The sequence below is a fragment of the Ranitomeya variabilis genome, chromosome 2 (genome assembly GCF_051348905.1).
Source record: "Ranitomeya variabilis isolate aRanVar5 chromosome 2, aRanVar5.hap1, whole genome shotgun sequence".
Taxonomy (NCBI): Eukaryota; Metazoa; Chordata; class Amphibia; order Anura; family Dendrobatidae; genus Ranitomeya; species Ranitomeya variabilis.
In genome coordinates, this window is record NC_135233.1 from 1,068,157,205 (window position 1) to 1,068,181,113 (window position 23,909).

The 23,909-nt window shown below is 44.6% G+C and overlaps 1 protein-coding gene and 1 long non-coding RNA gene across 5 annotated transcripts in view; both read left to right on the plus strand.

Moving 5' to 3' along the window:
* ADGRF5 (adhesion G protein-coupled receptor F5) overlaps positions 1-12,547 on the plus strand; it is a 209,249-nt gene extending 196,702 nt beyond the window's left edge. For 3 of the 4 annotated variants that reach the window (XM_077291544.1, XM_077291545.1, XM_077291546.1), the window contains 6 exons: positions 1,345-1,521; positions 3,238-4,593; positions 5,044-5,085; positions 6,226-6,285; positions 6,960-7,026; positions 10,613-12,547. In XM_077291544.1, the coding sequence (XP_077147659.1) occupies positions 1,345-1,521; positions 3,238-4,593; positions 5,044-5,085; positions 6,226-6,285; positions 6,960-7,026; positions 10,613-10,686 (1,776 nt within the window). In that variant the 3' untranslated portion in view covers positions 10,687-12,547. Of the gene's footprint in view, positions 1-1,344; positions 1,522-3,237; positions 4,594-5,043; positions 5,086-6,225; positions 6,286-6,959; positions 7,027-7,263; positions 7,297-10,612 lie in introns of all 4 variants that reach the window. The other variant, XM_077291547.1, reaches the window with a different exon arrangement.
* Positions 12,548-12,763: 216 nt separating this feature from the next.
* Positions 12,764-14,535, plus strand: LOC143808657 (uncharacterized). The gene is made up of 2 exons (XR_013221989.1): positions 12,764-13,427; positions 14,360-14,535. It is a non-coding gene; the product is annotated as an uncharacterized LOC143808657 (long non-coding RNA).
* Positions 14,536-23,909: the final 9,374 nt, after the last annotated feature.

Genomic DNA, 23,909 nt, shown 5'->3' on the forward strand with positions numbered 1-23,909 from the left:
CCCACCCAGACAGGGCCTAGTTGCGGTAACGACCTCTGTATCCGCCATTGTTATGCCCCTGACAGTACACAATTCAAGATATTTCCACTACTCATCTGCGGGTCACCACTCAGCAGCATGGCTCTCTGTATCTGACACAGACTCTCTGCATCTGACACAGGACCTCTGAAACTGGAACTGGCTCTCTCGAAATGACACAGGATCTCTGCAACTGACACAGGCTCCCTACAAAAGACACAGACTGTCAGTAATTGAGACAGGTCCTCTGCAATGGATACAGACTCTCTCACCTTACAATGCGCACTGACAGTGCACTCTCTTGCTCTCTTGAGCAAGCGCACTGTCACTATGCATTAAAAAGAATATTGCACGGTGACAAGATCCTACTGAGTAGACGTCGGAATTGACAACCAACACATGCTCAGTACAGCAGGGACTAGCCCAACCCCTGAAACAGATGTCACTGATTACGCTTCATTTCAAGGTGGGGACAGAGGCTGTGAGAGTGATATCTCTTTTGAGTATCCCAACAAGCACTGGGGATTTTCAAATGAAATCTCATCAAAAAGGAAGTTAGTAAAAAATTAATAAATACAGCAGTTAGAGTAGAAAGGGAATAGTAGGGAACTTTGTATTAAAGTATGTTAGAAAAGCAATTAAATTATGACATTGAATAGATACCCATTTGGGATTAAACCAGTGTTAGTGTCGGACCACCCCTTTAAATCATAGACAAATGCTCTGAACATAAGTCTGTTTGAGTGCAAAAAACACACAAATCTCACAGATGAGTAGACCTGTGTATGTTCTTGTTCGAGCAAACTTGAACCCTATACCCGAACTCTATACAAGTCAATGAGGACCCGAACTTGGGTGCTGTAAAATGATCATAGTAAGGGCTAGGGGTGCTGCAACATTTTCCCTCTTTCTCACTCTAAAACGGCTTTTAACCAGACGTTCATGTTTGGAGTTCAGCATTGGACACAAGGTGTCTGTTATGAATCCTGAACTTTTCAGTTCGGGTTCGCACAACACTACTCACAGGTCATCGTCTTCCTCTTGCAATAAAAAACAATACATACTATGCAAAAGATTAAAGTAAAGTTATATAACCTACATGCCCCCATAATAAGAATCTAAATGGTAAAAGAGTGGCTAGAATCCATCTTCACCTTCTGCCATAAGCTGTACTGCGAAAAAATGGGTAAAGTATCGCACCAATCTGTGCCTAGTAATAAACACTGATAGCTGTGCCATATATTAGCGAGACTTTGTAATAAATCCCTGCAGCCTATGTAACATTCACTCAGCTCAATTATCTATCAATCTATGTTGTCTCTTTAGGCCTTGACAAGTCCCACATCTAAAGACTCGGTTCCTCTCATCCTCGGGAATCTAAGTTCTGTCGTAATTGCGCAGAAGCAATCTATAACAGCATCTGCCAATGATATAACACTCGTGGTCAACTTATTACAAAGTGTGCAAACTGCCATTGGCAAGGTGGAGACATCTGTGATGACGGTAAGACTTGACCAAACACTTCCTTTACGATAGATTGTACTAATTTATTATGTCTGTGTTATTCGGAACTTCAGAGCTGTACTCGAATGAAGCAGTGCACCAACTCCCTGCACAGTTGGTGGGCCGGGAGAACTTCTGCACAGTGCCATGATCCTTTAAAGGTCTCTGTCACATGAGCGTATAACACATGCTCTCCGATGTTTAATTCAAATAGCACCCGGCCCATTGTTATACTATGGGGCAGCGCAGATCTGATATTTTTTTTCTCATGCCGATTCAGCACGAGAAAAATCAGAAACTATTAGCAGATCCAAATCTGTGCTCAGTTTTTAGTCAAAAATTAGTTAGAGCTCTCACTGGACGTGGGAACAAAGATGAATGGATCTGCTGAGACTCGAATTTGGCAAATCACGAGGATTTAATAGGGAAATTCTATTCACAGTGAAGTTGTTCTCTGCTAATTAAATGTTCCTTATTATGTTTTGGGGTCTCTCTATACCCCAGAGCATAAAAAAAGTAGGGTGTAAAACAAAAAGAAAAAAATACATGCTCACCTCACTACTCACTTGTCCCGCTACCCCTGCAGCCGTCGGTTCTCGGCTCTTTTTTATTTCTTAACGCAGTCACACACATTCTGTTCAGATTCTTCACTCCGGGTCATGGCTTCCAATTCGACAAGGCACCTTACTGACATCACTGCGCACCATGTTGTCACTTGGACGACGTGCATAGTAATGCTGTGACGTCACTATGCTTGCCGCGTTGGTGTGGGGCACATTGAAGACCAAAGCCATGTCCAATGGAAAGCCAGGGCGTAGAGAGACAATTCAGAAGAGAATGCACACTGCGAAAGAAGAAGAAAAGAAGAGGCGCCAAGGAGTGAGTGGACAGTAGGTGGCAGGCGGGGTGCCACAGATACGTGGTATTATTTTTTTGAGGTAAAGGAAGGCCTCAATTGGCCACCATTTTGCTAAATTTTATGCAGAGCAAAATTCTTTTATAATAAATTTCCTGCTGTGTTTCAGAGAAAAACATAATTTAAAAGCCACCAGGGACCAAGCAGTGCAGAGACTTGTCAATCCAGAGCAGCAGGCAGGGAGAAGCTGGTGGGCACCCACCTGTCCGACTAGTCTCCTGTGCAGCTCGGTTTTTCTCTAAAACGCATTGTTTCAAAGTCAGACATATCTGGCTGAGATTATGCTACCAATGTAGATTTTGTATTGCTATTTTAAGACGAATTGGGGGGGAATAAAAACCAAATACGCTTAACATTTAAATTTGGAATTACTTCAACCTTTCCGAAAATACTTTTAATATTTAGAACAGACCATTAATATTTAGTCTGTGTGACCTATGGCAGCAATGCTTTGGTGAGCACCGTCATGTCTTCATTGGATACATTAGCTTAGTGCCACATTCACATTGGTGACTAACATTGTGTTTAAGTCCAATCTGAGTTGGTGACCTCATGGCAAACGGGTTTGTAGTTCGTATGGTTGATTCCCACCAATTAATGACTTATACTAGGGATGTCGCTCTTCATTTTCCCCAATAAGTATAAACCCTCAACGTTTATGCTCCTGGTAACAGTCCTTTCAGAAAAGTGTCCTTCTTAGTTTCTCAAAATTGGGACCTCTTTCTCCAAAGACCTAGTCTGACCAGATGTTGTGTATGACTCGATTTCTCACTACTTTATTATTTCTTCATAACTTTCAGAATTTTCTTCAGACGGTCAACATCGTCGTGGACAACACAACTACTTGGAATCAGGTTCCCAACAGAGTCGAACAGAGTTCAAAACTTCTTCAATCTGTGGAAAAATTTGCAGAGAAGCTGTCAATCTCTGGACCGTTCAATATTAGTAACAGCAACGTTCAACTATTTGGCAACATTATAAGTAACTTGAACGATTACACGGCAAATTTCAACTTTAGCCAAACGAACAACTTAACGGGAAATATTTTGATAAATAAAACGGCCCTAAGAGATTTCTCAGAAAATTCCACCGTCATTAGCATTGCGTATTCTACATTGAAGGACATTTTAAGCTCAACTGCCAATAACTCTTCCACATCAGGGGTCATCAATGGTCTGGTCATGACAACGACGGTGACGGGCAACTATACCAACTTCCAGATTGGGATGGATTTCAAAAAGAGCAATGACACGTTGAATAAAACTTTGTGCGTGTTTTGGAATTTTAACACCCAGGAATGGGATACTACAGGCTGCCAGGCTAAGAACAATAGTGACAGCACGATGGTCACATGCGTCTGTGATCACTTGACTTCATTCTCCATCCTTATGTCCTACGACTACAATATTAGTCGAGAAGAAGACTTCATATTGACATTAATTTCCTATATCGGGTTGGGCATCTCCATCTTAAGTCTGGTCATCTGCATCATAATTGAGGCTACGGTCTGGAAGTCTGTGACCAAGAACAAGACCTCCTACTTGCGTCACGTCTGCATCATGAACATTGCTGTGTCGCTCCTGATGGCAGACATCTGGTTTATCATTGGTAGTGCTATGTCTGACTATCGAAACGTAGATGCTTGCGTGACAGCAACTTTTTTCACGCACCTCTTCTACCTGTGTACCTTTTTTTGGATGTTAACCATGGGTCTCATCCTCTTCTATCGTCTCATGTGCGTGTTCCATGACTTAAGCAAGACAATCATGATGGGGATCGCATTCTTCTTGGGTTACGGATGTCCTATCATTATTTCAGTTATAACGGTGGCGGTCACCCAGCCCAGCAAAACGTACACCTATGGTAAAGCATGCTGGCTCAATATGAAGAGCAAGGCGTATCTGGCTTTTATTATACCGGCGCTGACCATCTTACTGGTAAATTTCATCACCTTGTTTGTGGTGATCATAAAAGTCCTCCGGCCTTCTGTAGGTGACAAGCCAAAAAAGGAAGAGAAGAGCTCCTTAAATCATATCACAAAATGTATATTGATCCTGACTCCACTTCTTGGACTCACTTGGGGCTTTGGAATAGGAGTAATGATCACCGACACCGTGGTAATGCGTGGAATCTTTTCGGCACTGAATGCTCTCCAGGTAAGGGGAACGTGGTCACTCACTTTTCTCCAATAAGAGTTGTCCCATAGACAACATTATCACCGTTTCACTATATAGAGGTATGATGGCTAGGGGTCCCACTGCTGGGACCCTTATTGTTCCTGAGAACAGTGTTCCTAAAGTCCCATGTGTGAATGAATTAGTGACCACCAAAAGACAGTGATGACTGGAGAAGTGGTCGCATATGCTCAATACTTCCCCATTCACACAGGGGATTTTGACTGACCTGTTCTCAGGAGCAATTAGGTTTCCAGCAGCGGTCTTACTCTTGTAATCTTGTGGTTCCCACCTTTGGACCTCCAGAGATCTTACATTTATCAGCTTTTGTGTGGACAACACATTATGTAGCCACTAATTAACAATAGTTTTATTACATTGTAGCACGGAACATTACAAATCTCTGTAACCTGCTTTTGTTTTGTCTTTTAGGGATTTTTTATTTTGCTTTTCGGATGTTTGATGGATAAAAAGGTAAAATAAAAAATATATCTACAGAGATTCTTATACATATCCTTGCCGCTCACATAGACATCTTTATCATATGTATTACCAATTTGTAAATCTCAGTAATGCATTTAATAGAGTGAGCCCTGCAAAAACAGTTGTCCATACGGAAAAACTGTCCCACCAGAGTAAGAGAGGATCCTCCGTTGTACCAGGCTTAGACGCTAAGGGTACAGCACGGGACTGCCTTGTTTGGAGATGTCTTTGAAGTCAATAAGTCTTCACTAGGTCCTATCACTGAATTATATATTTCCCTCCTAGTCATTTATTCTTATTGACCCAAGATAACGTAGTCTAAAATTGGTTTCCGAACACTGAATTGTTGCAGAACCAATTCTGATGACCAATATGGAAATTTGAGCCCAAAGCTAAGACTTCATCAATGACTACTGCCACCAGATGAATTTGAGATTGCACTTTTTTGATTTTACTTTTTGTCAGCAGCAGTCAAGGCCGAACCATAAAAGATGATATAGAGGTCCTTGTTTACTTGAATATTAGCCATTCATAGGTCATCTTGCTATTGATGCCAACAGAAATTATTTTTCCCCTTTGATATCCATAAGGCAAGACCTACACCTCAAAAACCCATAAATCCCCTTCATGGGTGTCAGTCACAAGGCTGATACTCATATGCTGCAAAGTATGTCCTACGAGGAACGCTTACAGGATCTAGGAATGTTTAGCTTGCAAAAATGAAGGCTAAGAGGAGACTTAATAGCTGTCTACAAATATCTGAAGGGTATAGAGGGATCATCCTTATCCTCATTTTCACATGGAAACACAAGAAGCAGGGAATGAAACTGATAGGGAATAGATACAGGTTAAATATTAGAAAAAGCTTTTTGATAGTGAGGGTGATGAATGAGTGGAACAGGCTGCCATGAGAGGTGGTGAGTTCTTCTTCAATGGAAGTCTTCCAACAGAGAGATGAGTCTGAGATGGTTTAGTGAATCCTGCATTGAGCAGGTGGTTGGACACGATGACCCTGGAGGTCCCTTCCAACTCTACCATTCTATGATTTCTAATGTTATATCCTGGAATAGTCATAGAACCACTAGTACAGTATTTTAACACCAAATCTCTCTCTTGTATGGAAAAATCCAGGTACGAGACGCCTTACTCAGCAGATTTTCAGTCTCCAGATGGTCTTCACAGCAGACAAAGGTATGGAAACTATCCACATCACGAACAAAAAAAATGGCAATTACATTTTCATAGCAATCAATGTTAGTAAGTCATCAGCTCCAGCCGCTATTGTAGATAATTGGACTTACAGGTTGTCCCATCTGGCTTCCCTTGGCCATAACAGTAAACGGTATATGGATGACAACTGAGAAGAAATAGTCCCGATCCTGGATGAGAATGGGACCGATTTTTTTTATACACTAGAGTGAGCGTACACTAAGAAAAATGTATTCCAACGTTTCCCCTATACTTTGCAATGTTCAACACTTCCAGCACATCGATGACACACGTATGTTACCCGTGTGTTGTACATGTTTTACACGGACCCATAGACTTGTATTTGCCCTTGTCATCCATGCTTCTGGTAAAAAACATAAATGTCTCCATGTAATTTGCATGGACACACAGACATGTGTGCAGCACCATAGATTGGTGTCCGTGCAAAAAATGGATACCACACGTACCGGAAACACAGACATGTGAAGGAGGCCTAACACAAAGTACAATGTGTCACAAAAAAACATCTAAATCACTGGGATATGTTGAAACATTCCAGAGTTGTTGCCACATAAAGTGACACTGGTCAGATTTTTTTAAACTTAGCCGGGTGACTAAAGGATTTAATGATTTCTCAACGTTTGCTGTATTTTCAGACATCCAATCTCAGTTCTTCAGATCCTGTGTTTTCAAAAGGGGTTATCAATTTGTTTGCCAAAAGAGGTGAGTAATAAATAGCCCCTAAAAAAGTCAAAATAGCCCCTTACCATTTTGTTTATACATCTCCTGTGCAGACCTGTGCGTCTCCATGGCAACAGACTACAAACAAGCCCTGTGTAGTCTGGTCTTGTAGTCACGCTTCAGTATGCTTTTCAAGAAATTAACCATGGAGACGCATAGGACTTATATAACTTTTCAGCTATTTGATAAATTGCTTCTTTTTTTTTTGTTTGTTTTTAGATGCAAAAAGACAATAAAAACATGGTAACCAAGGTGGGCACAGGTTTTACATTTAAATTTTAAATTTAAAGATGGCAGATATTGGCATCTTTATATTTATGTTGGTAATATAATTATATATAAATATAATTATACTTACGCTGGTAATATAAATGATCAATAGGGAAATATGCAGATGTAGTAAAGGTTATAATGACTCACAATTCAACATCTAGGGTTAGAGGGAACCCATCAGCTCCTTCTCACCACCTTTCAAACTGATCGCATCTATGTCTAGGTGAAAAGAACACAAGTGAATCCATCCATAGAGGTGATATGAAAACGGAGCTGTAAGTGCTCTGGGTGGGGCAGAGCTCTTCTACTGCCTCTGTTATCAATGCCTGCCACAGTCTAACTCCGCCTTCCTCTAGGTGATTGGCAGTTAGCGCTGCTGCAGTATTTCAGTCACCTAGGCGGAGTTAGGCTGAGAAAAGAGGCGGGAGCTGAGAGAGCAGAAGTTCTCTGTCCCGCCCAGAGCACTTGCAGGGACGTGTAATCGTCTTTGGGGAATCGGGGATAGAAGGAGCTGACTGATTCCCCATAAGACGAGTTTTATAGTATTACACAAGACAATGGCAAGAAAGATGTTGATTTTTTTTGCACCATGAAATCCCAACGATTTGAGTCAAGATAAGCTTTGTGAGATCTGTAGCTCGTTAAATGGAGTAGCTAGTTAAAGAGATTGATTGATTGATTTGTGGTTGAATTATAATCAAAAATAGATATGAAAATTATGGATAAATGGATATTAGACAGATACAAGAGAGAAGGTAAGTAAATATACTCGATCTGATCTGATTAATTGATTGGAGTTGATTTATAATTTACGATAGAGTAAATCATGTAGAATTAGATGCAGTAAATAGAAAATTGATAACTGATAATTGATTAGCTGGTATAGAGCATTATATATATATTATGGATGGGAAAAGGAAAAAGCAAAGCAGCACCAATCTACCAACGCAAGTACAAGCCTCTGGATCCACTGGCAATCAGAGCCCAAGTTACAAATAGCAAATATGGAAGCAGCTAATCATTCAATAAAATCTTCACAAAATGTTCCTCCTGTGCGTAAGGGATGGGAGGACTCGGCTCTTACACCGGGCCTTTCACAAGTGATGCTCAGTGTTAGGGCGCAGTCAGACGGCCAGATAACAAGGACAACGATTGCATCGCAGTTCATGGACTGGCCGGCGGCTCTCATGACCCAAGTGTGACGGCATGTATTTCTATGCAGCTCGGGTGAGGAGAAAGGCCGGCCAGTCCGAGCATTGCAACGCAATAGTCATCTATGTTATACTGCCATCTGACTGCTCCCTTAGAGCCGATACATGACATACATTGGCCTTGGGTATGGATTCATATTTTTCAACGTTTTTTATTGAAGGATGTTCTGCCTTCACTTTTGCTAATTAAAGTTAATTATTGATGATTGATAATTTATTAAATTGATTAACTGATTAAATATATGGATATATAGATCTGAGATAGATAATAGATATATAATAGATAGATAAGAGATAGATAGATAGATAGATAGATAGATAGATAGATAGATATGAGATAGATAATAGATAGATAATAAATAAATAGATATATACTATATATACAATGGGTATAGAAAGTATTCAGACCCCTTTAAATTTTTCACTGTTTGTTTCATTGCAGCCATTTGGTAAATTCAAAAAAGTTCATTTTTTTTCTCATTAATGTACACTCTGCACCCCATCTTGTCTGAAAAAACAGAAATGTAGAAATTTTTGCAAATTTATTAAAAAAGAAAAGCTGAAATATCACATGGTCATAAGTATTCAGACCCTTTGCTCAGTATTGAGTAGAAGCACCTTTTGAGCTAGTACAGCCATGAGTCTTCTTGGGAATGATGTAACAAGTTTTTCACCTCTGGATTTGGGGATCCTCTGCCATTCTTCCTTGCAGATCCTCTCCAGTTCCGTCAGGTTGGATGGTGACCGTTGGTGGACGCCATTTTCAGGTCTCTCCAGAGATGCTCAATTGGGTTTAGGTCAGGGCTTTGGCTGGGCCGGTCAAGAATGGTCACAGAGTTGTTCTGAAGCCACTCCTTTGTTATTTTAGCTGTGTGCTTAGGGTTATTGCCTTGTTGGAAGGTGAACCTTCGGCCAAGTCTGAGGTCCAGAGCACTCTGGAAGAGGTTTTCATCCAGGATATCTCAGAACTTGGCCACATTCATGTTTCCTTCAATGACAACCAGTCATCCTGTCCCTGCAGCTGAAAAACACCCCCATAGCATGGTGCTGACACCACCATGATTCACTGTTGGGATTGTATTGGGCAGGTGATGAGCAGTCCCTGGTTTTCTCCACACATACCACTTAGAATTATCATCAAAAAGGTCTATCTTCGTCTCATCAGACCAGAGAATCTTATTTCTCATAGTCTGGGAGTCTTTCATGTGTTTTTTTAGCAAACTCTATGCGGGCTTTCATATATCTTGCACTGAGGAGAGGCTTCCGTCGGGCCACTCTGCCATAAAGGCCTGACTGGTGGAGGGCTGCAGTTATAGTTGACTCTGTGGAACATTCTCCCATCTCCCTACTGCTATTCTCCCACGATTGCTGTTTGGCTGGACGGCCAGGTCTAGGAAGACTTCTGGTGGTCCCAAACTTCTTCCATTTAAGGATTATGGAGGCCACTGTGCTCTTAGGAACCATGAATACTGCAGAAATTCTGTTGTACCTTGGCCAGATCTGTGCCTTGCCACAATTCTGTCTCCAGGCTCCTTGGCCAGTTCCTTTGACCTCATGATTCTCATTTGGTCTGACATGCACTGTGAGCTGTGAGGTCTTATATAGACAGGTGTGCGCCTTACCAAATCAAGTCCTATCAGTTTAATTAAACACAGCTGGGCTCCAATGAAGGAGTAGAACCATCTCAAGTAGGATCACAAGGAAATGGACAGCATGGGACTTAAATATGAGTGTCCGAGCAAAGGGTCTGAATACTTATGACCGTGTAAAATTTCATTTTTTGTTTTTTATTAAATTTGCAAAAATGTCTACATTTTTGGTTTTCTTCAGTCAAGATGGGGTGCACTGCAGAGTGTACACTAATGTGAAAAAATGAACTTTTTTTGAATTTACCAAGTGGCTGCAATTAATCAAAGAGTGAAAATTTTAAAGGGGTCTGAATACTTTCCGTACCAACAGTAGATCTGAGATAATAGATAGATAATAGATAGATAGATAATAGATAGATAATAGATAGATACTAGATTATAGATAGATAATAGATAGATAATAGATACATCTAATAACTCTCCCTCTTCTCTCAGGCGTTTACAACATTTCCTCAGCCCAGGCCAGCTCCTCCAGTGAGATGTCTAACTCCTACTCCCTCCTCACCTGATTGCAGAGCTGCTCGGTTATCGCCCGGTCTGTTCAGTCTACTGTATGCACTTTACACCGTCTCCGCGACGCTGTCACTGCGTTGTAGCCGGACTCACTATGGCACATTTACCGTAATTGGTAAACCCGTGCAGCCGCCTCACCACGGCATCTGCTTCTGCTAGAAGTTTTCCAGTTTATTCCAGCGTAGAGGAAAACATTATGTAAGCTTGGAACGTTCTGTCACACATCGCTGATTATCCAGCCTGTCGATTCACATGGACGCAGTGACATTGTGCGGAATTCATCCTATAAACATGTGATGTTATTATATTAGTGTATAGGCTGCCAACCAGTCTGTAAGGAGAAAGCGTCGTCACTGAGAATACAACCTTCTTCAGTAACTAGGACAAGGTCGCTCCAGTGAACATGCTGCCTATCAATCCCTAACAGGACTTGGGGTGACTTCACTTGGCATGCCGCCCAAATTATTCACAAGATCATGGTGATATGACTGAGGAGTCGCCTTATCAATGCACAGGATGCGGTTAATTCAAAGAGGGCACTATGACATCACTGAGAGCACAGCCTATCAATGCAAAGAAATGATGACATCAATAGGAATATGACCCCCATAATTCAATTCAGCATTGTGACATCACTGAAAAGGCATCCTATTACTGTCCAGGGTGTGGTGACATCACTGAGAGGGCATCCTATTAATGTCCAGGGCGTGGTGACATCACTGTGAGGGCATCCTATTACTGTCCAGGGTGTGGTGACATCACTGAGAGGGCATCCTATTAATGTCCAGGGCGTGGTGACATCACTGTGAGGGCATCCTATTACTGTCCAGGGTGTGGTGACATCACTGAGAGGGCATCCTATTAATGTCCAGGGCGTGGTGACATCACTGAGAGGGCATCCTATTAATGTCCAGGGGTGGTGACATCACTGAGAGGGCATCCTATTAATGTACAGGGTGTGGTGACATCACTGAGAGGGCATCCTATTAACGTACAGGGTGTGGTGACATCACTGTGAGGGCATCCTATTACTGTCCAGGGTGTGGTGACATCACTGAGAGGGCATCCTATTAATGTCCAGGGCGTGGTGACATCACTGAGAGGGCATCCTATTAATGTCCAGGGCATGGTGACATCACTGAGAGGGCATCCTATTAATGTCCAGGGTGTGGTGACATCACTGAGAGGGCATCCTATTAATGTACAGGGCGTGGTGGCATCACTGAGAGGGCATCCTATTAATGTCCAGGGCATGGTGACTTCACTGAGGGCATCCTATTAATGTCCAGGGCATGGTGACTTCACTGAGAGGGCATCCTATAAATGTCCAGGGCATGGTGACTTCACTAAGAGGGCATCCTATTAACGTACAGGGCGTGGTGACATCACTGAGAGGGCATCCTATTAATGTCCAGGGCGTGGTGACATCACTGAGAGGGCATCCTATTAATGTACAGGGCGTGGTGACATCACTGAGAGGGCATCCTATTAATGTCCAGGGCGTGGTGACATCACTGAGAGGGCATCCTATTAATGTATAGGGCGTGGTGACATCACTGAGAGGGCATCCTATTAATGTACAGGGCGTGGTGACTTCACTGAGAGGGCATCCTATTAATGTCCAGGGCGTGGTGACATCACTGAGAGGGCATACTATTAATGTACAGGGCGTGGTGACATCACTGAGAGGGCATCCTATTAATGTACAGGGCATGGTGACTTCACTGAGAGGGCATCCTATTAATGTACTGGGCGTGGTGACATCACTGAGAGGGCATCCTATTAATGTACAGGGCGTGGTGACATGGTTGAATGTTTTTGGTCCACATCCGGACCTTCATCAGAACTAATTACTGGTACGGTAGATTATGTTAATGTCCTGCCGTTTGCAGATCCAACGAGGGTTTCAAAATGCCTGGATGCCGTGATGAGTCCTGTGTGTGTCAGCGCAAAGTGGTATGGGACCAAGGTCGTGGAGGGTGAGCGCCAACACACACAGGACTCATCAGGGCATCCAGGCATTTTGAAACCCTCATTGGATCTGCAAACGGCAGGACATTAACATTATCTACCGTACCAGTAATTTGTTCTGATTAAGGTCCGGATGTGGACCGAAAACATTTAACCATTTGCCTACGGATGCATATTAAATTATTTATTTTCGAGCTGCACTACCATTTGAGTGCCAAGTTTTTTTTCTAATTTTGGATATTTGGGGCTGGATACCCTACTTGAGCACCTCCCCTCCTTCAGTGTATGAGTGCCGTGTTCTACTACCTCATCACTGAGAGGGCATCCTATCAATGCACAGAACGAGGTGACATCACTGAGAGGGCATCCTATCAATGCACAGGACATAGTGACATCGCTGAGAGGGCATCCTATCAATGCACAGGACATAGTGACATTGCAGAGAGGGCATCCTATCAATGCACAGGACATAGTGACATCACTGAGAGGGCATCCTAACAATGCACAGGACAAGGTGACATCACTGAGAGGGCATCCTAACAATGCACAGGACATAGTGACATCACAGAGAGGGCATCCTAACAATGCACAGGATGAGGTGACATCACTGAGAGGGCATCCTATCAATGCACAGGACATGGTGACATCACAGAGAGGGCATCCTAACAATGCACAGGACGAGGTGATATCACTGAGAGGGCATCCTATCAATGCACAGGACATGGTGACATCACTAAGAGGGCATCCTATCAATGTACAGGATGAGGTGACTTCACAGAGAGGGCATCCTATCAATGCAAAGGACATGGTGACATCACTGAGAGGGCATCCTATCAATGCGCAGGACAGGATGACTTCACTGAGGGGGCATCCTATCAATGCACAGGACGAGGTGACATCACTGAGAGGGTATCCTATCATTGCACAGGACATAGTGACATCACAGAGAGGGCATCCTAACAATGCAGAGGACGAGGTGGCATCACTGAGAGAGCATCCTAACAATGCACAGGACGAGGTGACATCACTGAGAGGGCATCCTAACAATGCACAGGACGAGGTGACATCACTGAGAGGGCATCCTAACAATGCACAGGACGAGGTGACATCACTGAGAGGGCATCCTATCAATGCACAGGACATGGTGACATCACTGAGAGGACATCCTATCAATGCACAGGACAAGATGACATCACAGAGAGGGCATCCTAACAATGCACAGGACGAGGTGACATCACTGAGAGGGCATCCTAACAATGCACAGGACGAGGTGACATCACTGAGAGGGCATCCTAACAATGCACAGGACGAGGTGACATCACTGAGAGGGCATCCTATCAATGCACAGGACAAGATGACATCACAGGGAGGGCATCCTAACAATGCACAGGACGAGGTGACATCACTGAGAGGGCATCCTAACAATGCACAGGACGAGGTGACATCACTGAGAGGGCATCCTATCAATGTACAGGACGAGGTGACATCACTGAGAGGGCATCCTATCAATGTACAGGAAGAGGTGACATCACAGAGAGGGCATCCTATCAATGCACAGGACAGGATGTCTTCACTGAGGGGGCATCTTATCAATGCACAGGGCGTGGTGACATCACTGAAAGGACATCCTATCAATGCACAGGAAGAGGTGACATCACTAAGAGGGCATCCTATCAATGTATCAATGTACAGGATGAGGTGACTTCACTAAGGCTGGTTTCACATTTGTGGTTGTGTCCGCAGCGTTTCTGACGCATTCCATGTGCTTGCATCCTTCGGACTGCGCATTTCCAGGAACTGATTTAGACACACCCATTGAGATACGCCCTCCTGGAAATATCAAACACATGCGCATAAAAAGCGCAAACGCATGTGTAGCGCCCCCACTGCCGCAGGGCCGAGGGGTACCCGGTACCGGGCCTCTGAGTCTCTGCTTCTGGGGTTGTCACGGCGGCTAGGCCCCAGCCCGTGACCCTGCCGTGGGGCGCACAGTGAATGATAGGTGTGGATGTTGGTGGTGCAGTTGTGGGGTGCAGGTCGCGGTAAATAACGAGGACACCAGGTTGCAGTCTCTTTACCTCTTTACTGGAGATCTCTGAGTCCTCAGTCCAGAATACGGTTCACCAGGCTGCGCAAGTCCGGCCGGTCCAATGGCACCTCCAGAGTTCACTTCACAGGTGGAAATCGGTGCCTTCCTTCTTAGCGCTATGTGTTGTAGTCCTTCCCTGCTATGCTTACGGAAAGTACCCCACAACCGTTGTGTCAGTTTCTCGTGTTCCCTCACAACTCGATTAACTGATCTTCTGCTAATCTTCCGTCCCTTCCTGATGTTACAGTTAGAACGGCACCCGTTTGTCGGGTAGGCCTGGAGTTCTTCCGGGACCCTAGAGACGCCCCTCTCCCGCAATTGCCTCCCAAGACTTCATAGGTGATTTAGGTGAGACAGCCCGCCTGAGACTGACTGTCCTGCCGCTGTTTAGAGTATTGCTTGAAGCTGTCTAATGAAATACTCCCTCGGCGTTCCGGCCGCCGGTAGTGCGCCTCAGTAGGATGTTGCTCCGGTCTTACAGCACGACCCCTACTGGTATTCTCCTATTGCTTGATCTCGTTTCTCACTCAGCACAATCTATCTCGCTTCTAGTCCTTTCTTGGGTCCCGCCGCTTCCCGGAGCTGGCGTGGACCCGTTACGTTCTTTTCAATGCCAAGCCTCTGTCAGGATCCCACCCCTGACAGAGACCCTACTGTCTCTTCCTCCACAACACCCTCTGCCACCAGGTGTTGCTTCGTTCAATCCAGTCAGCTTTCTCCTCTAACTTCCTGCCTGACCCCCAGTTTACCCACTATGGTGGGGAGTGGCCTAATGAATAGAACCCTTAGCTCCCCCCGGAGGCCCGGCTGTGAAATCTATTGGTGTCTGTGATACCTGATCAGATGAACTCCTTCAGTGCCATCGGACGCACCATGGCTCCCCATAGTGGCGGAGCCACAGTACTGCAACGACCAGGACTCTGGGGCGCTGCACTCCCCCCTGGTTAAACACAGTACTCCGGGACTGGGAAGAAAACAATACAGGTTAGCAAAAAGACATACAATTTTTGTTGAGTGCAAATAATAATAAGTATACTTGAACAGAGCTTCCCTTTATGGGAGGTGAGGACACTTGAACGTTACAAACATGGTTAACATTATAAATTACAGGCTATAAATAACTCCTGTTACCCAACCGGGTATTCTACTAAGTACAAAATTGTTGAACAATAATTTAACATTGCCTTTAAGGATTCACACTCTAAATCCACTAAAGACCTTCCTATAATCACATTATAAGGTATTTTAACTTTCCCATTCGCCTTCTTTAAATCTGCAGGACCGCCTGTCCTATCGGCACCAGACCTACTGCCTCTCCTTTCTGTTACAGGACCGCCCCGTTCAGCCAGGGCCTACTGCCTTTTCAACTACTATACACAGTATAGAACATAACATTACTTTCAGTTTAAGAGCACTAAGTCATCTCTACATGACTCCTATGAGGACTCAGGGTTTACCTTCTATCCTAACTATCCATCAACATTATCTAAACATTTTCTATCGAACATTAAGCCTTCTCATTATCTTTCTTCCTTTCTTGCATGCTGGACACCACATCTATCTCTACGGGCCCACTGCATCCTTCTTCTATCTTTCACCTTTTAATTCTCAGAGCACATCATCAGTATTTCTTCACATTTAACTAATTAAACACATATAACTTTCTCGTACAAACATTATCATCACTTTTCTCTCATCAACATTATTGCTACTTGTCTTAAGCAATATTACTATCGAAACGCGACAAATGAACATCCCCTTTAAGAGGGGATCAAGTCTTTCTGAGGTAGTTCGTCTTCTCAGACTACCAGTCCATGCTCAGCAAAGGTTCCAGTGCGGTATCTTCGCAAAGAGTCTTTAAATAAAACCAGTAGGGAGCGCCTTTAATAAGGTGCAAACTATTTACAAAAAGTTCGGATCATGCACTGTTCATGATTTCAGCAGTTCTGTAAACTTTGTGCAAAAACTTGGAAAACAAACAAGAAAACAAAACAATAGGGATCCCGGGTCAACAAAGGGATCCCTTTACGAGTTTACCCTGAGCGGGTTTAGCAGCAGGAAATAGTAACTATATACATACTCATGGTATCGAGGTTTAACCTTCCAAGTCTGGGGGCGGTTTCCGCGAGTACCGCTCTCCTCCTGCCACCACATAAAGGGCGTCCGCACCCCAGATTGGGGTCTGGGTACTCACAGTTCTCCTTGGGGTGATGGTCCGCAAGCATCTGGCACACAAGGAGATCGGGGGAATGGCCGCAGGTCTTGGGGAATCATCAGGGGCTGGTAGTGTCACTTCCGGCTTGTATTTACGTACATGCAAGGCATACCACCCTTTATCTCCCCAGTGGCGGGTATACTTAACTCGGTCCCCTGGATAGAGATCCCGGCCTGGATGTCCTTCCACAAGGTGCGCCTCCACGTCCCGCCGGTTTACAAACACCTCCAAGGCAAGGCCGGACTCTTTAATGAAGCCCCAACCTCCCTGCAATCGGAAGGTGCTGATCACACCGCAGCGCTGCGGGCCCCAGTTTTCTTCAGCGGCCTGCCTGACCTGGGCTTTGAGTTGAAGGTCTTTCTCCCGCTCAGCCTGACGCCGGAGTTCCTTCTTGCGGGCCCACTCCTCTTCTTGCTGGCGCAGCTGCTGGCGGTATTCCCTCTGGCGGATGACCTCAATACTCTCCCCTTCCTCCTGGACATCCCCGGGAAACCCCATCAGGTTGGTGGTGGCCGCGCGGGTCCACTTGAAGGTGACCCATTCTCCCTGGAACTGCGGGGACTGCTTGATGGGTCGCAGGGGGCGATCGGCGGTCTGCAAGGTTTCCCAGGGCCTCTCGCACTCGATACGGCTACACACCCGTCCGGGTGGTCGTGGTGGGGGCGAGTCTACATCCACCAGCAGGGGTTCCTCAATCGCCACGTCCAAGTCGGCGCTGTTACCTGCTTCCGCCGCATCTCCGGTGCCGGCCTCCTCCGTTGTCGGCTGCGGGACCGATACCTGGTGCGGCTCCTCGCTAGGGGTGGTTGCTCGCTGGCACAGGCTCCGGAACTGCCGACACAGCTCCTCCACTTCTGCCCCGAGGATTTCCTGATTAGCGCAACCTGGTAAGGACTCCGCCGGCTCCCATTGGTAGAACCTGGCAGAGGTCTTCTCTCCCTCCCCGGGGTGACTTCCGCGCTCCATGCTGCCAATCGGATTCTGCCTCGTGGTCTCCAGAAGTTCTTGCCCCTCCCCGTCCGGAGGGCAGCCTTTCTCTCCTCCACCATCCCACACTAGGAGGCGGACCCTTCCCCTTGATGGGCATATCTTCTGAACACAGTAGTATCTGTGAGGGGTGGGTTCCATTTTCGCGCCACTCTTCCAAGCTACGCCCACGATGACACGCCCCATGTTCCCTGCGTGCCACATATTATTGTAATGGCGACGGTTTTGGCGGGGAAGGTCATAGCACAGTCTTTGCAACATAATACAGTCCTAGCACAACAAATCTCAGTTCCAAGGCACACATGACCTGATTCTTCAGGCTTAAGTAGATCCTGTTCGTGACGCCAAGTTGTAGCGCCCCCACTGCCGCAGGGCCGAGGGGTACCCGGTACCGGGCCTCTGAGTCTCTGCTTCTGGGGTTGTCACGGCGGCTAGGCCCCGGCCCGTGACCCTGCCGTGGGGTGCACAGTGAATGATAGGTGTGGATGTTGGTGGTGCAGTTGTGGGGTGCAGGTCGCGGTAAATAACGAGGACACCAGGTTGCAGTCTCTTTACCTCTTTACTGGAGATCTCTGAGTCCTCAGTCCAGAATACGGTTCACCAGGCTGCGCAAGTCCGGCCGGTCCAATGGCACCTCCAGAGTTCACTTCACAGGTGGAAATCGGTGCCTTCCTTCTTAGCGCTATGTGTTGTAGTCCTTCCCTGCTATGCTTACGGAAAGTACCCCACAACCGTTGTGTCTGTTTCTCGTGTTCCCTCACAACTCGATTAACTGATCTTCTGCTAATCTTCCGTCCCTTCCTGATGTTACAGTTAGAACGGCACCCGTTTGTCGGGTAGGCCTGGAGTTCTTCCGGGACCCTAGAGACACCCCTCTCCCGCAATTGCCTCCCAAGACTTCATAGGTGATTTAGGTGAGACAGCCCGCCTGAGACTGACTGTCCTGCCGCTGTTTAGAGTATTGCTTGAAGCTGTCTAATGAAATACTCCCTCGGCGTTCCGGCCGCCGGTAGTGCGCCTCAGTAGGATGTTGCTCCGGTCTTACAGCACGACCCCTACTGGTATTCTCCTATTGCTTGATCTCGTTTCTCACTCAGCACAATCTATCTCGCTTCTAGTCCTTTCTTGGGTCCCGCCGCTTCCCGGAGCTGGCGCGGACCCGTTACGTTCTTTTCAATGCCAAGCCTCTGTCAGGATCCCACCCCTGACAGAGACCCTACTGTCTCTTCCTCCACAACACCCTCTGCCACCAGGTGTTGCTTCGTTCAATCCAGTCAGCTTTCTCCTCTAACTTCCTGCCTGACCCCCAGTTTACCCACTATGGTGGGGAGTGGCCTAATGAATAGAACCCTTAGCTCCCCCCGGAGGCCCGGCTGTGAAATCTATTGGTGTCTGTGATACCTGATCAGATGAACTCCTTCAGTGCCATCGGACGCACCATGGCTCCCCATAGTGGCGGAGCCACAGTACTGCAACGACCAGGACTCTGGGGCGCTGCACATGTAAAAACGCATGCAAACGCTGTGTTTTTTTACTTCATGCGTATGCTGAGGCGGAAAAAAATGCTGTGTAAGCATGCGTTTGCATGCGTTTTTGCATGCGTTTGCGCATGCAGATGATACACTGCGGACTCAACCGCAAATGTGAGCCTAGCCTAAGAGGGCATCCTATCAATGCACAAGGAAAGTAGCTGAATTCTAGACGGGACCTATGACATCACTGGTAATGTAGCTTGTCAGGTTTGAGGAAACTAATGACATCACTGGGAGTTTAGCTAATAAATTGTACCAGGATTTTGTCACATTACTGAAAAAATAACCAAATGATATTGATTGAGGTCACTAAGAAAGTAGAAAGTAAATACTCCTGGGACTTATTTCTTATTTTAGATTACTATATATTTCCACCGTGTCACAAATACCTGTTATAAATAATGAGCCGACCAGCAATTTTTGTGGGGTTGTGGAAATTATTTTTCACCCCATCCACAGCTATACCCCATAGTCCAACACAATCTAGGCCTATAGGACCAGACCTTGACTATAATTAGTGGGTTAAGTTTAAGCATGTCCGCCCCAATGCAAAAATCTCCAACAGGGCCCTTAACTATCTCCAGGCTTTGATGAACTTGGTCTTCTCATATGATCCACAGAAAAGTTTTGGGACTTCCTAAACTACAGTTGGTTGCTTTGCCGACAATAGAGTTTCAGCCCTGACTTAAGATCCTACTGTTTCACAAGGATTTTCTCAGCCCGCTACAGGACCCTCCTACAGTCTTCACCATGTTTGAGCTCACCATTCACTTCTCACCCACATTGGTTCCCAACAAAGGTTGAGCCAACATAAATATTATGTAGGTCCTCCTACGACACGACTTGACTCGTCGTCCCAGAACACAGAAGGTTAGATGTTAGCTCACTGTCCTCTCCTGAAATCAATCTCCATGCTGTACTAAACAAGGCAACCAAATTGTCTTCGTGTCCACGTTGAGCACAAGTTCCAACAGGGGACCTGGTTCCTGGAGCTCTTCACAAGCCTTTCCATGATGTCTCACCACCCCTGGTCTAGTAGTCCAATCCAGATACTTTCCAGTTAATCTCTTCCTCACAATAGAAAGAAAAGGTGCCACCTTCAGTGGACAAGGTCTCAGCCACCAAGCGCTGACCAACGTTTTGTCACTTGCTCAAATCAATCGCACCCTTGTTTACCTAATTACCCTGCTCAATGACACCAAAACCTTCACAATTTCTAGGCTCCATCTCGACCTCTCCTATTAGGGCATTATCAGGCTTCATACCCTCAGCAAGCACGAGGTTCTTCAATGGCCTTGTAGGACTTTCTATAAACCTTCAAGAAACTTCTTCTACTTGTGCCAAATTACAGCAGCACTCACACAAGTCACACAATGTTCTTCCTTCTCTAGACTCTGAAAAACAGAACATATGCATTGAGCAACAAAACATATATGCATTGATATAAAACCTCTCAGCCATCTGTAGTCCTTAAAGAGGACGAGTCACTTGCTATATATAATTACCACTGTTCCGGATATATGGCGTACTCTTCCTGATATAGAAATCTAGTCTTTATAGACAACAGGGAGGGGTCCTCAAGAAGACACCCATCGAGAAGTTTTATGACCATGCCCACTTGGCTAATGGAACTAAATTTACACACAGAGAAGAAGAGGCCACATCTAAGGAACGGAGAGGCATAGGAACGAAAGAAAACATTGCTGGTATTTACATCAAGGAAAAAAAATTACATATTTATTACAAGTGACAAGTTCTCCTTAAAGGAGCAAGCAATATAACCAAGTATGCCCAGCAGTCCATATTCTGCACATGCACTTCTTACATACTGTATAAATGAACCTATTTTACGGGCACCTGTGCTGGGGCGTTTGCACTCCTAATATGAGTAATCTAGCAGCTTTTCCATATCTGCCGTGATTCCCTTGTAAAGCAGATCTCTATATAGATTTCTTCACTGTATAATATGACGTTACTCCCGCTGTATTATAAATATTGTATAACACACACAGTTTTTTTTATTACCACTTTTCCTTTAACTTATTTATTTCATGTGTGTTTTTAGTGCAAAGAATGACAGTTTAATATCAATTGTAATATAAGACTGTAGTCTGTATCCTGTATCTTCGCAGCTATTGTTAACTACGACTTCCAGCATGGCCACGGGTAATAGCAGGATTTTTGTAGAAGTCTTCCAAGTGCATTGGTGCCTAACAAAAGAGATGGTAAAATTATTTTACCATCATTACATTATACATTTTACCTAGGATAGCTTAGCGGTATTCCTGGTGGCCTAGACTGAGTTAGACTACCGGAGATTGCAGGTATTAGTCACTAAGAAAATGGGGTCAATATTGAAATATATCATGCATGGCAGTTTAGGGTGATAATAGTGTAACATCTAATATCCCTGGAGGTCCAGAAGGGTTAATATTATATAATGATAGTTTTTATATACCCAGGGCAAAATCCTTTCCTTCCATTTACCCTATAGTTACATGATGAAATTCTGTCCGCCTGCAACCGCCACTAGATGCAACTCGCTGCAAACAAATGTATAAAACTTTCAATATTTGAGCTCAACCTAGTGGCTTCAATTGGAGGATTAATATTTATTTCAATGTTTTCTCTTGAACTGCTCAGAGGGAAAGTTTCCAGATAACTCTAAGGGAATGCTGGGAGATGTAGTTTACAATAGCCAGAAATCCACAGGTTGTTGACCACTGATGTAATATATTGTTTAATCTTACATTCCGCTATCTGTTTTCCTACAAAATGTTTATTAAAATAAAGAATTTAATACAAAAAAAAACAGGTTTACATTTTATGTGTATGTGTTGGATTTAGGTGTTATTAGAAAAATTAACATCAAATAACTTTATTCTATTGAAGGACAAACAGTTAAAAAAAATTGTGCAAAAGTGACTCATCATACAAGTGCAGCCGCCGATCTTGAAGGGTTTAGGATAAGAAACTAAAGGCCTTTTCTTCTCCGCCACTGTATATGGTATTGACGGCTTAGTCTCATTCATTTGAATACAATGCCGGCATTACAGACACTACCATGGACAGGAGGGGCATCATTTCTGGGATAAAAAAGCACTTTCTTTCTAGTCTCAGAATGATGAATATACCGTAATAGACACTGGTCTTGATTGATCAGGCATAAGGCATAAAGAAAAATGTGTGAAACAAGCCAGAATGTGTGCTTAACCTTGGATTCCTCCTAGTTCCCCCAGTTACTCTGATAACAGCTTTATACCGTTTACACTGGGCACTTGTTGGCCGCTTTTCCTTCACTCTGCCTCTGTCTCATTCTGAACCACCTCTGTTGTGAATTTGGTTTTTGGGCTCCCCCGGTGGTCACTGGTGGTACTGGACTTGTGTGCTTCACTTTCTCTGTTCACCTGTTTCCATCAGGATATGGGAGTATCCTATTTAGCCTTGCTGCTCAGTTATTCTAGTGCCGGCCATCAATGTAACCAGAGCCTTTCTGTTGCATGTTCCTGCTTCTAGACTACTATCAGCTAAGTTGGACTCTTAGTCCTAAGTTTGTTTGCATTTTTGTTCCAGTTCACAGTTATGTTATGTTTCTGTAGCTGGAAGCTCTTGTGGGCCGAAATTACCACTCCGGTGTCATGAGTTGACACATGAGTCTTAAAGTAATTTCTGGATGGTATTTTAATAGGGTTTTCAGCTGACCGTGAAGTTCCCTATTGTATCTTCTTACTATCTAGTAAGCGGACCTCGCTTTGCTGAACCTACCTTCATACTGCGTATGTCTTTTCCTCTGAACTCACCGTCAATATATGTGGGGGGCTTCTGTCTCCTTTTTGGGGGAATTTCCCTAGAGGTAAGCCAGGTCTGTTTTTTCCTCTATTAGGGTTAGTTAGTTCTCCGGCTGGCGCTGGGCGTCTAGGGATAAAACGTAGGTACGTCACCCGGCCACTGTTAGTTGTGTGGTAGGTTTAGCTCACGGTCAGCTCGAGATTCCATCACCCAAGAGCTAGTCTGTTATTTAAGTTCTCTGACGTTCCCTTGCCATTGGGAACCATGACAGTATGGCCGGCCAAGGGTTAAAACCGTTGGCAGAAGAAAGGAGAGAAAAAGAAGTCTGCAGATTTTTTTTTATTTTTTTTTCTTCTGAGCTTGCTCTATAGTTGACTCAGTTGCATTTCTGCTTTAATTGCAGCCTTTGCCTCTCTCTCTCCTTCTAATCCTTGAATGGCTCTGATCTCACCTGATTAAAATGGATCCTCAGAGTTTGGCTACAGGTTTGAATAATCTTGCTACGAAGGTTCAAAATTTACAGGATTTTGTTATTCATGCTCCTATATCTGAACCTAGAATTCCTATACCAGAATTTTTCTCCGGGGATAGATCTCGTTTCCTGAATTTCAAATATAATTGTAAATTATTTCTTTC